The 12,751-nt window shown below is 45.6% G+C and overlaps 1 protein-coding gene across 1 annotated transcript; it reads right to left on the bottom strand.

The window, feature by feature from the left end:
* Nucleotides 1–9,241: 9,241 nt before the first annotated feature.
* LOC131265078 (beta-galactoside alpha-2,6-sialyltransferase 2) lies at nucleotides 9,242–11,289 on the bottom strand. The gene is made up of 5 exons (XM_058267340.1): nucleotides 11,265–11,289; nucleotides 10,172–10,907; nucleotides 9,928–10,100; nucleotides 9,772–9,869; nucleotides 9,242–9,702 (listed from the first exon to the last, which is right to left on the bottom strand). The coding sequence occupies exons 1-5, from the start codon at nucleotides 11,287–11,289 to the stop codon at nucleotides 9,559–9,561; spliced, it is 1,176 nt and encodes a 391-aa protein (XP_058123323.1). The 3' UTR covers nucleotides 9,242–9,558.
* Nucleotides 11,290–12,751: the final 1,462 nt, after the last annotated feature.

The following is a 12,751-nucleotide window of genomic DNA, read 5'->3' as shown; positions in this document are numbered from 1 at the left end:
CGGATCACTTGAACTGACCGAAGAAACTCCGATACAACCTCGTTTTATGCACTCCGTTCGAACGAGCGGAAATTGAAAGAGAAGACTAGCGAAAATACATATATGAAAAAAAGAATCCCACACCACATGCACCAGATGTACATTACAAATGCAAGGTAAACCTCATCCACATACCACATGGCTGTTGCGGAAGGTTCTAAACAACTTCCCCCGCCCCCTGCCACCCTTCGGTTCATGTCGGTCGGATGGTGGACAACAAAATTGGAATATTTAAGTTACACGGTGCAAAAAACGACACAAATTTGAGCCGGCCTCACTGTGCCCAGGCGAGGTTCTCGTGACGCCACCCGAACCCGAAGGCCATCCGCAGTTCTACATTTTCCAACCCCTCCCGCTTCGTTCCACTGCCCCCGAGCTCCCTCGAAGCATTTGGGGGATTTTAAAGCGCACTGAAAACGGGAGCACTTTGCACGACGTTTAATAACTGTCCGTTGATGGAGTTTATTTGTGCCGCACGCAGAGCGTCGTTTACAAGAAAATTGTTGGAAAATTTCCGATCCCGATTACAGCCCATTTCCGGCACAATGGGGGATGGCAGCAGCGTGCGTGGTGATGATCTGGTTGGGAAAACACACACGGCGTAGACATGTTTGTTGTTTGGGATAATCTGACCACTTGTTTGTTTCAATCGTTCCACGCGCTGGCATTTTGTGTGTGTGTGTGTTGGGTTTTCTTTTATCAGGTTAAATATATCAACCTCCACACGCACCGGACTGTGACCAGCCGGTCGGTCAAGGGTTTTTCTAATCGCCCCCATGCGCAACATTGTCCGGAAGTTGACATCGACATTCACCGTTGGCAGTGAAGTCACGATCCCTGATAAAGATCCCACAACTGTCCCATCCCAGTGGTTGTATCAGTGACGCATAGTTTTTTCTCGCTTTGATTTTCGGGGGAAATCCACGGATATGGAACGTTCTGCCCGTTGAAACGAGTTACCAGTCTAACCAATTTCTGTACAATTAATGAGCTACATAGAGTGCATCCAATAGTATCACCAAGTGGCTCGAGCACAAAACTCCCTCATGGAAAAAGGCTGCCACTACTATCTTATCGGTAGACCAGATAGACACACACACATACCCACATGCAGAAGATATAAGATCGCGTGGAATGTGCGGAGTGGCTTTGGGCCAACAATGGAATGGACCTGACAAGTGTGACTCTACGACTTGCGAAATTGGGAAGCCTCACCCATACGAGAATAGCTCGTTCGCCTATCTAATCTCGCTATCCTCGGGCTCGACGAGCTGGAGGCATTTGGTAACGTGTGTACGAGCAAACAGTTGTGACAATTTTAGAAGCGTATGGAGAAATAGCTTTCATTGGTTAGGCTTACCATGTAAAGAGTCGATTAAAAGGGGTTGAGAAGAAGGTAAAATAGGTACTAAATATTATATTGCCAGGTATAGGATTAGAAGGGTCTAAAATTAAATTTCTAAATATGCCTCTTATTACGGTACGTTAATTACAGGCTAACCTATGGCAATAACTACTTTATTTAGGAAGAATAACAAGCTAAATTGTATTGATAACAACTGTAGTATTCCCAACAGTCCTTTTTGTAACTTGTGTGGTAAAAGCATTCAACTTTTCTTTATTGCTTACACACGACACCTAATTTGAATTCCTCGCGGGTGCACAAACTCGAGAAAAATGCACTCATAAATGTGATTGACTGTTGGAAAAACGTTCAGACACATTTGTCACTCCCTCGGGGTAGCTACTACCGGTCGGACCGTCATATTGCTTCATTTTGGCATACGGGTAAACCAGAAGAAAGAAAGAAACCGAAGCTGGATGGAAGGAAGGAAGGAAGGCGACTCCCCAACCGGTCGATACCCGTAATGAGTTTATTTGCATAACGCACTTCAGTCCGCACAGATCGCGATCTTCGGTAGTGGTATTTATGCAAGAAAAAAAAGAAAAACATCGCCGGAGACAAAGAATCAACAATTAGCCGCCGTCAATAAACAAAAGTTCTAGGGCAGGGGGCGAAGAAGCGTTCAGCTGGCGGCACATTATTCACCAACCTGAAGTCTCGCTGTATCGAAGATGATCGATCGAAAAAAAAAAGAACTAAGTATAAAGACGTTCGGTTCGATCGGCGTTGGGAGAATAAATTATTTTGCTAATACTGTGTAAAAATTATCTTCACGTCCCGACGGCGGGTGCGTACGTTACACCGCGGCCATTTGCGTCGGGCGCTGACGTTTGGAGGTCAGCATGCGGAACACTACAGGTGTGTGTGTGTGTGTGGGTGTGCGTTTGTGCGTAATGCTGAACTCTTCAAACTATCTTCGGATCTTCCCGAGCCCTTTCGGTTGTTGGGTTCAGTTGGTTCGAAGGTCGAACGTTTCGCTTCGAATTATCTGCAAAAGGACTCCCGAGGCGTCGGCATTGGAGGGCAATTGGACGTGGTGCGAATTCTATTTCCCAATTCCGAGCGCGCGCCCATGTCTGGGATGTGCGTCAAACGATGTCCAAAATGGGGATCGACCAAAATCCGACAACTTCAAAGTTGTGCGGTACGGCCGCAAACCTCGAGAGAGCATCGGCCGACCTGGGACCATGAGGTGCACATGCCCATATGATACGAGGCAGTATTCCGGTCATGCCCGCACTATGCGATGTAGGGGACCATATTTGGGGTATCATTAACTTAAAAATTGGTACCTCTCAAAAAGTGGATTCTAGGAAGTATTGATCCCTCTTTACGATTCCGTTGGAGGAGGTTTTTACCCTTCTCTAATGACGACAAGGACAACCGGGAGGGTATTAGAAACGAAAGATTAGTATTTTTGGAACTCTTATATCAGGACTTCAAGCTGTTGCTTCTTTGTGCAGTATGTTGATAAAAAAATGTTTGTTTTACAATTCAGTCAGTTTCATCCAAATGAAGAATAAAAGGATGATACTCCTCCGACTCAGAATTTTCAGTTCTGTCTTTAAGAAAATTTAATTTTAATGTCTAGTTGTTTTATCCAAACGTTAGTTATGTAGGAGTGAAGAGATACTAATAACTTCAAGTTTTATAAAGTCCTATACCTGGACTAAGATATTTGCTGTTCGTTGCATGCAATCATGCAAAATCTAATTCGAATAAAAAAATATGACTATCAAAATCGCACGTACATCAACGGCCATTCGGCTGCTGAAAAAGATGCATCAACGCCACAGGCTTCATCCAGCCAACCCCAATCGATCATCATCGGTGGGAAGGTGTTGTTTGTTGCCGAGTTCGCGCCCATCGTTACCGATCTGCTGGCGGGGGGAGGCTGCCAGAGCAAATTAGATTACTCATGCAATGTGTCGGGGGAAAACTAAATAAGAAAAAAAAAGCCGTGCACGATCGCATCCTCCGGACCCCTCCCAGCCAACCGTTTCATCGACCGGTACGATCTAGCGTGAGCGGAAACAACGGACCGAGGCGCAGGAATCACACGGTCGGTCACGTTTTGTGCGATAAATCGGTCTACATTGCGCATGCAAAACGGCCACTTTAGGGACTGGAGCCTAGGAAGGTTTACCTAAGGTTTGTCCGAGGTGATGAAAATTGGTTGTTAATACCTAATTCCAATGCCCTAGGTCGTTTTCGGTATGGAAATTAGCTCGCCGTGCGTTCCCGAAAATACTACCCAATCCGCAACGAACGTGTGGAGGTCGATATTCCCTTGGGAATCGAGCTGCACATGACAAACTATCGCGGCGTGATCAAACCAGCCTCATAACAGGTTTCAGCTCCTTCCTTTCCCTTGTAATTACTTCATCGTAGCCGTGGAGAACAACTCGTTGCTACATCGCAAAAAAATAGGAAAAACATCGCCTGCTCTAACGAGATTAACAAGCGCAGTTTGTTTACGTTTGTGCGTCGTTGCGAACGTCGCATTTTCACACTTCGTCTCAATGACCTTCGCCGGCGGGCTTACTTTAAATACTTTCCCACAAAGGAGGCGGGAAAATGCATTGCATGAAAACAAATCATTCTTTTCACCGGGGAGCAACGGATTTATTTTGCATTCAATCGCAAAGGGCTCGTTCGACACATACAAATGATTGGGCCGTTTTGTTTTGAGAAAAGGCTGCACGACGCTTCAGTGTGTATATTTATTTATTTTGCTCCAATGCATATTTCCTTCGGCTTTCGTACACCATGTGTTTGGCGCGTTCACCATAGTAACCGCCTTATCGTTGGAAAATTTCGGGAAATTTGGGACCATGTTTGAGTTTGTTATTTCGCTTTCTCGCTTTCGTGCCATTTTTTCCGGACTCTCGGGTTGGCCTCCCGGTTGGAATGGTTTGTTCATAGTTCAATGGTCCACGAGAGTAAGCATAGTTTGTTTACGCAGAGCATGAAAAAAGGAATCGAATAAATCAGCGCCGAAGAAATTGCATCACTTTCTAGCAACAAACAAACCGAACAAACATGATTTATGGATAAAACATTTAAAAAAATTAACTTTGTGATAAAATATCACAGTGATTCAAAACAAACTTGGAACTTGCAGTTTTTTTTTTAGCCAAATCGAAAATGGAAACACATAATTATTAACACTTCGTGCTCCATCCAGCAAGAATTTTCTTCATCACGTGAAACCAAACGTAGGGAACACACTTTAAAAACAACATTTACGTAGCGAGACTCGAAAGAACCTTCCGATAAGCGCCTGTCTGTGTAATCTTCCGTCGTTTGTTTTAGTGGAGCACCGAAAGGAGGTTATCTGTTTTGCAGTGGCTTCACGGAGAGGCTGATTGCGATGCTCTCGTGTCCGAGTCAGCCAACCGGCTCTAGCGGATTTTTATTGGTAAATGAATGGTTTTGGTGTGCTTGTAACTTCCTTGCCATTTCGGAAATTTCTTCCTAAGTTTCAACAAAACTTCCGCAACTCAAGGAAAGCGTCACAAATTGACTGCATTCGTGCCGGATCGAATCGAATGTGACGATCGTACGCAGCACAAACGGGGATTTCATTTCGACGCCGATTACTCAAAGCAAGTTGCTGTAGATGAAAATGCAACAGCTCCACTACGCTACACATCAAGCAACTTGCCCTTCACACCTTTACCAACGAACTATCGAACTGGCAACGACAACTTGCCAGCGAATTATCCAAAACCAAACGGTGACAACCGCACGGAACACCGGACACGCACACCTTGCCTAGTCCGTCTCGATCATAGATCGTGCTTGCGATCGCAACTCCCCCGAAAATAAAAAATATAAAAAACCGATCAATCGATGATGAAAATGAAACGAATTCACTGGGAAAATCTGCGGCTTGCGTTAGACCGTCCGATGGATTTGTTAACGATTATGGAACACGCTTTCCGGTTCCAGCTTGATCACACTCACACCCTTTTTGTGTACACTTTTTTTTCGGCCGTAAAGGCGGGTGGAACTCACTCTTCACTTTGTGCGAAAATCTGCCTTCGAGCTTCGAAGCGACGAACTTTGCACCCCGTCGGCCCTTCTGCACGTTTCCGATGGAGCAGCCTGGTGAACGGTGGCACCTGCTGATCGCCCGTTATCTTTTGCTGAGTTCAAAACGGCGTAAGCTTCAACATACACCACACATCAGCTGCACAACAACCATCGTTAGAACTGTCACCGGTGACAAATACGACGAGCACGGCAAATCACCAACAAACCACCGAAAAAAAAAAATCACTATTCTATTCGACGATTCCGAATCGCTACCGTGAGGAGGGATGATCGCGGGGGGGGGGTGAACCAAAAAGGGAACAAACGAACAATGTATAATCGCACCCGTTCCGGGCCCGTAACTTGATGGTGTCTTTGATATACAGCACTACGAGACCCAGCGTCGATGCCCAGCGGAGCGGGGGAGGAAAAACACGCAAACGTCCGAACGGTACCGAAACCCACAATCAACTGAAGCTCGATAACGCGGAGCGCAGCATATTTATGAAAGAAATCTCCCTTCTCGCGCGCGCGAGAGCACGAACCCCACGAGACGCGAAAGAAAACGCCGATTCTCGCGCGCGTGGTGAAACACAAGCGAGACGCGAGAGCGAGCATCATGTTTGCGGGAACTTTTTTTCGCATTTTATTGTTGTTCTTTTACATCAGTGCTTCCCAACCCTTTATTGTTGCCAAGTGTTCCTCAACGAAAAATTATTTTAATGAGGCTGGGTGGTAAAAGGGTGGTACCGTTGTCATTTGAAATGATTGAGTTTACTTTGTCTTTTATTTTCGAAAATACTCGTTAAGCAAAAGAAATATTAAATACTTTATTTCAATACTTTAAATGCGCCAAACAGAAGCAAACAAAGTAGTGAAGAAAACATTGAAACGTTTCGCAGCCATTTCATTAACCTTAATGAAAAATATAACTATTGAATGTTACTTCAAAGTAAAACCTCCAGCTGATTTACCAATAAGTTAATTAACGAGCATTTTAATGGTTTGTTATATAGTGTGTATACACTTTGAGTACAGTTTACTAATAAAACAGTTACAAAACAATTTCACAGATTAGCTTACTGTTTTTATTTCATCACCAGCTTCGTTTTATCACTTTAGTTTAAAGATATAACATGTTTTATTGTCCGATGGGCGGGCTGAGGGTTAAATGGCACTGACTTAAACTTCGAGACAAGAGCAATATGCGAGAGATGCCTGTTTTTGGTGAGGAGAATTGTGAGAAGTCGTGTGGCAGGTACGTGAGACGCCAGATCGTGAAATACAGGTGACATGAGAACGCATTTCGAAGGTTTCGATGACGCATCAGTGACGTCACGAAGGCAGTTCCCATGTGGAGCAATGTTTTAAATCCCAGCCCCTTGGGCTGAAATTAAGAAATGTTGAAAATTTTTAACTAATTGGAAACCCCCCTCGTATGCTAATGAATAATGCACGTTGACATTCATCATAGGGCAGAATGTCCGCACAGCCGATGCAGAGATCTGCAATTGAATTGCTATATTCATTTTTTCTGCAGTTTGAGAAGTCAAAGGAAATTAAAGTATCTAGCAGGTTAAAGAAACGACAACATTCATCATAGGGCAGAATGTCCGCACAGCCGATGCAGAGATCTGCAATTGAATTGCTATATTCATTTTTTCTGCAGTTTGAGAAGTCAAAGGAAATTAAAGTATCTAGCAGGTTAAAGAAACGACAACTCCATCAATGGCAATAGAAAGTCATGTTCTCGGTCGAAAAAGGAATGAAATAGAACAAAGTAACCTATCCAAGGACATTACGAGCATTTTTTACACACCTATTAGGAGTTATTGTGCAAAACAAATACACAATTACAGAGCGACTGCCCACGCGCAACAAAGAAGCGTCAATGATCCGTCACGATCTGCTCATTGGTAACGCCCCGTTACTTGGCAGAGGCAACTTCGCTACGGTACATTAACTTAGCTTGGGCTTGCTCCTGAATGCATCCTGGCGTACTGCAACGGAAACGAGTGGCATTCTTTTCCCACGAGTCACAATAGTCCACTTCCGGTGATGGATACTTTCCTTTTTGGGCCGGGAACCGTACATCTCCTGGGTGGATGAAGCGGATCTTCTTTTCACTTGCCCTGACATCTTGGTTCTTGGTGTGGAAGAATGAACTGTGGCCGGAGTAGCATGTCCTTGCATTGTATGCTGACCATTGTTTCCACCGAGCGGATCCTTAGAATTCTGTCGCAAACATTGAACCGTTCGGCGATCGCATAAAGAAAACCCCACTACGTGAGGCGTACCGTAGGAAGTACGAAGGTATCAAGAATTAACCACATTGTGCACCTCGTGACTCACACCGGACCGAATCAAGTGGAGCCTGTTTTTGGAAGCGCGCAGCGTTTAGCATGCACACCATGTCGCACAGTTTAAGGAAGCATAATCGGCGCGGAAACACGAAATCAAATAAATTAATGAGAGTGCAGTTCGGTTGTTTTCGGGTTTGCCTGGAGTCATGGTTTTTAACGATAACTTATTGAATCAACCGCGATGGATGAGTTCAATAGGAGCACTTAGTCTTGGGATTTCCGATCGAAGGAAAATGAGTGGATGTTCTGGATCGAAATGAATCAATCGTGCACGTTCTCATCTCAAGTGAGAAGAGATGTCAGATGGATATAAAAATCAAATTTAGCATAAAATGATTAATTCTCCTCTTATTAGTTGGTAGTACTTGTATTGTTAGCAGAAACGTAACCTTTGAAACATTTCCGATTGTAACAGGGATATTTATATTCAGATATATCGCCATAGGTTCAACTAACGAATGAGAATAATCAACAAGAAAATTTGCATTAGTCGAGCGAGAAAAAACAATTAATAGCATCGAACACCGATACTTAAAGCGATTGCAATCATTTGACATTTGAGCTGAAAGAAAATAATTTCACAAACCAGCTGCCTGACTGTTTGAAACAAGCACGGTTTTACTAATTAGTGTCGGCAGGGCAGAACCGCGCACGGCACCGGTGGCCTAGACAAAGTACTCGTAAAACCTGACCGAGCTCGGTGTCGTAAAAGTCACCGGGTGCATCCTTTGACCACGTTTTCGGTGCGCTCGTTGCATATGTGGACGGTCTCGTAAAAATGGGCTGAGCTAACGGGCATACGAGGAATAAAACCGCCCGGCTTAAGGCACGTCTTACAATCGGCTCCCGTGCTCGCGATCGGATCGGAGTGATAAAATCGGATTTACGGCAATTTTGGACCACGACGATGGTTACGTTTAAGATATAATATTCACGCTTCCGGTTCATGCAATTTCAGTTAGTACATCGCTGTAAATCTTCGGCCGTGGAAATCCTTACCGTGACACTCCAGAGTCACCCTATCACGGGTTGTGTTTTCTGTGCGATAACCTAGGGTCATTGTCACCTTTTCCAACCATCAGCATGACTGCCGGAAGTGTAATAAATTATGGCTGACTGTCCCGCGCTCGGCGTGGCATCTGATCTAAACGCATTCCGGTGCTCCGGATCGGATCGGGATTCCTTTTGACATTCACCCCGTCCCGATCGAACGCGTGCCAGGCGGAACAACTGCAACTCATCGGTGTCATTTAATTGCTGCCCTCGTTGCACACCCGGCTGCAAATGTCAGAATAGAAAATGAAGCCAACGCCATTCCTATGCGCGGCAGGAGACTCCGATCGGTTCCATTTTTATATATATTTGTTCGAGTTCTTTATTTCTAATCTTGATGCGCACACATCCTTCGCCCAGGGAACCACACCCTCGCCACCGAGCGAGGTGTCGGAGTTGGAGACGCGACGAACGCCATTACTATCGGAAGACGGCCGGTCGACTCGGGTGGAATGTCTAATCGGGTGGGTGAGGGTCGTCGAGCCGCGTCCACCGTCGCCTGACCTCAGCTGTCGGCTTGACGCGGTTTAATTAATTCGTTCCGTTGTTTAATTGTTTTGCCGGTCGACACTTTCGGCGGACGGCATTCCAGCTGGTCCTTATTCATCGCGACAGGTGCCGGAAGTGAGTCGTGCAGCGTAGGGGGTGCCCCCTCCCCCCCTAGCACTGCTCTGACCGATCGACTAGGATGCGTGCGGTGCCCTGCTGGAAGACGGTGTAGTCGCTGGCGGAGTTCAGCTCGAAGACGAGCAGCTTCTCGGCGGCCAGCGGATGCCACGCGCCAAAGGTGCAGCCGAGGTTGAGCTGGGAATTGTGAAACAGAGGCACGTCGGATGACTCTCGGGAGGGTTGGAGAAATACTGGACGACTTACCTCTTCGTCGTAGTAATGGCAGAGGCCGTTCATACGAGTGCTCGGTATGTACTCCACGATGTCGATGTACCGGCAGACGGGCATCAGCAATCCTAAACCTAGTGGATGTCAAACAAGGATGTATCTCTGCATATGGACAACATCGTTCTCACTTACCGATAAATCCAGATGTTGGAGGATTCTTTCTGATGCTGCTTTTGGTGAGATCCTGCAGGGCCGTCCACGCTCGCCAGATACTTCGTGGGTCGATAATGTGAAAATTGGACTGCGGGTGTTCGGTGCGGAACTTTTTAAAGTTCTCAAACAGATTAAAGTCGGGGTTAGTCAACCTGGAACGGAAGAAAGGTGGCATTTTACTCCAAACTTATGTCACACTGCTATTCCACCACCTCGGACTTACCACTCCGATAGGCTTTGGTCGAACTTGCCCGGATCCCAGGCGGCAATCGAAACGTTCTGGAACAGCGTCGCCGTCAGCAGCTTGAAGTCGGGCTTCGTGACGACCTGCGAGTTCACCACCCGGACCGTCGTCTTCGAGCCAACGTCCGCCTCGTAGCCCTCGGTCGGTGCGTGGTTGAACCGCATCACGATGTCGTGCCCATCGATGAACGTGCCCAACCCGGAGCGCTTCAACGAACCGGCGCTCGCCACGATGACACAACTCCCGTTGGTGACGTTCCCGAACAGGGGCGTCGCCGGCAGATGGCTTCCGATTTCGTTCCACACGAACGGTGGCTCCTTCCACGACAGGACGCGCACGTTCGCCTGCCTCACGCGGCACAGCGGACTACGGTTCCAACTGTCCACCGGGCGGCTGTACCGCACCCGGTAGTGGTTCCCATCCGCGAACGGTTCGGCCAGACGCTTCCGCAGCTCACCGATTATTTTGGCGCGAAACAGTGCCGTCCGGTTGGCGCACTCATCGCCCACCGGTTGGTCGCACCGGTAGCGGTTGAGGTCGAAGAGGAAGTGCGTCGTCTTCGCGAGACTGAAGTGGGGCCGTATTCGGGGCGCATCGTGCTCCTTCAGCCAGAGGGTGGGCTTTTCGTCGCTGGAGGTGATCGATTTTTGCGTCTTCTCGGTGGAATTGTGTTTCACGTAGAACACACTACGCTTCTCCAGCGCATGGTGCGGTTCTGCAAGGGGAGAGGACAAAGCAAATCCACCAAATCACATCACCCTTTTGATATCAACAAGTTGTTTCGGCTCACCAGCAAATATTGCAACCAACAGTGCGTACAATGCAACTGCAGCGCGTTGGCGGATAGATGGCAGCATGACTTCAACCGAAACTCCTGAATGTATGCAATCAGGCACCACCAGGCAGCAGGAGGCGTGTTTTCTACGCGATGAAGCTAATTTTCCACTGTTCTTCCCTCATTTACACACCTTCGTTGCAATCGGAATCATTAAATGTATTAAGTTTAGCTATTTGTTTACATCTCGTACCACACGATGGACCAAGGGGATGATTTACTAGTGTGCTTTAGTACCGATAAATGTTTCTTCTTCACCCATCGTTTGTTACATCGCCAACCGCTTTGTTTTACTTCGTGGGTCACACAAATCACCTACAAAAAGAATAGATAAAATCACAACAGAAAATCTCCACTATTGTGCCTGTCGGACTTCCAAGTGTCTACACTGTGTGCGGCGACGGAGCCGAGTGTCGCCCTACGCTCATATACGCCCTCAGCCATTGGTCACCACGCAGGCGCCACGCCTGGCATGGAAATGGGAAAAATAATTTTCAAGAGCAACACAACACTACCTACCTCAAAACGGTTTCGGGTGTTCCTGGCTCGATCGTCCCGAAGCGTGACCACTTTCCACATTGAATCATTTCGCTCAGATAAACAATGACGATTTAGAAACCCGTATGTCTGTTCGGATAAGTTTTCTTCCAAATTACGAACGAAAATCGGATTGATATTTCAAGCGGGAGCACGGCGTATTTCATCAAGAATAGGACATGTTATTAAATATGCGATTTAAGCTAGTTTTATGAATTAAAGAAATTTAAATCTTGTATGCTTCAATTTCAAATATCCTCAATATTAATTGAAAAATCAATTAACGGACTTTTGTACTTAACCATTTCGACCAAACGACGATTTCTGTAGTAGCTGAAAACCACGTAAAAGATTTACAATCAACCAAACACCCAGCCAATTATTTATATTTATTTTCATGTCGTAATTAATATATCTTTATTCTACTTCTTTCTACATAGTTAATTCTTCGAATTCTAGTTAGCTTTTTTTTCGTACAGAGATCGTGAATTAGATTATACCTACTCGTTACGATTTACTATGTCACAATTGTACAAGTATCCTGCCTGTCCCGGCTGTTCAGTGGTCTCTCTTTTACTCGCCGCTGTCTGTAGTTGTGCCAGTGTGGTTTTGTATGTAGTGTTTTTTTAAGTAACTGTGTGGGTTTTCCTTGAATCATGTCGCATTCGTACTGCACTTTATTTTCTGTTATTAGGACAACTTTTCTTACTTACTAACCCGCTAGTGCGCTCGCTTTGCGCATCCCCTTTTTGCTGATCATGATTTTGTGAAATAGAAATAGAGTAGTAATGTTGTCGTTCAAATAGTTTACCGTAGCGTCGTTAATAGTAATGCTGTGGAAATACTGTGCTCGTACCGGATGTATGTGTATGTGTGTGTGTAAGTGTTGTTTTTTCTCATAACTTTTTTGGCAATTTTCATTTTGGAAAATATAAGCGTGGCTTTTGTGACCATTTTTGTTGACATTTCCTTCCCTTTGGTATTCTCGTTTCTTCATTCCATATAGCCATGCGTTACAAAATCCAACAGTACTTTGATACACTAGCGTAATGAGTGACCAAAATGCATTCAATTTCTGTAACATTTCATTGTTTAAGTTCTTAAATAATTTTGTTTTACTTTCAATAAAACAAGATTTGACGAAAAGCGTTTTTAGCAACCACGGGACCTAACCGCCTGTCTTCCTT

This window comes from Anopheles coustani, chromosome 2 (genome assembly GCF_943734705.1).
Source record: "Anopheles coustani chromosome 2, idAnoCousDA_361_x.2, whole genome shotgun sequence".
Taxonomy (NCBI): domain Eukaryota; kingdom Metazoa; phylum Arthropoda; class Insecta; order Diptera; family Culicidae; genus Anopheles; species Anopheles coustani.
The sequence above is the reverse complement of the archived record's forward strand: the minus strand, read 5'-3'. Positions and strand labels throughout refer to the sequence as shown.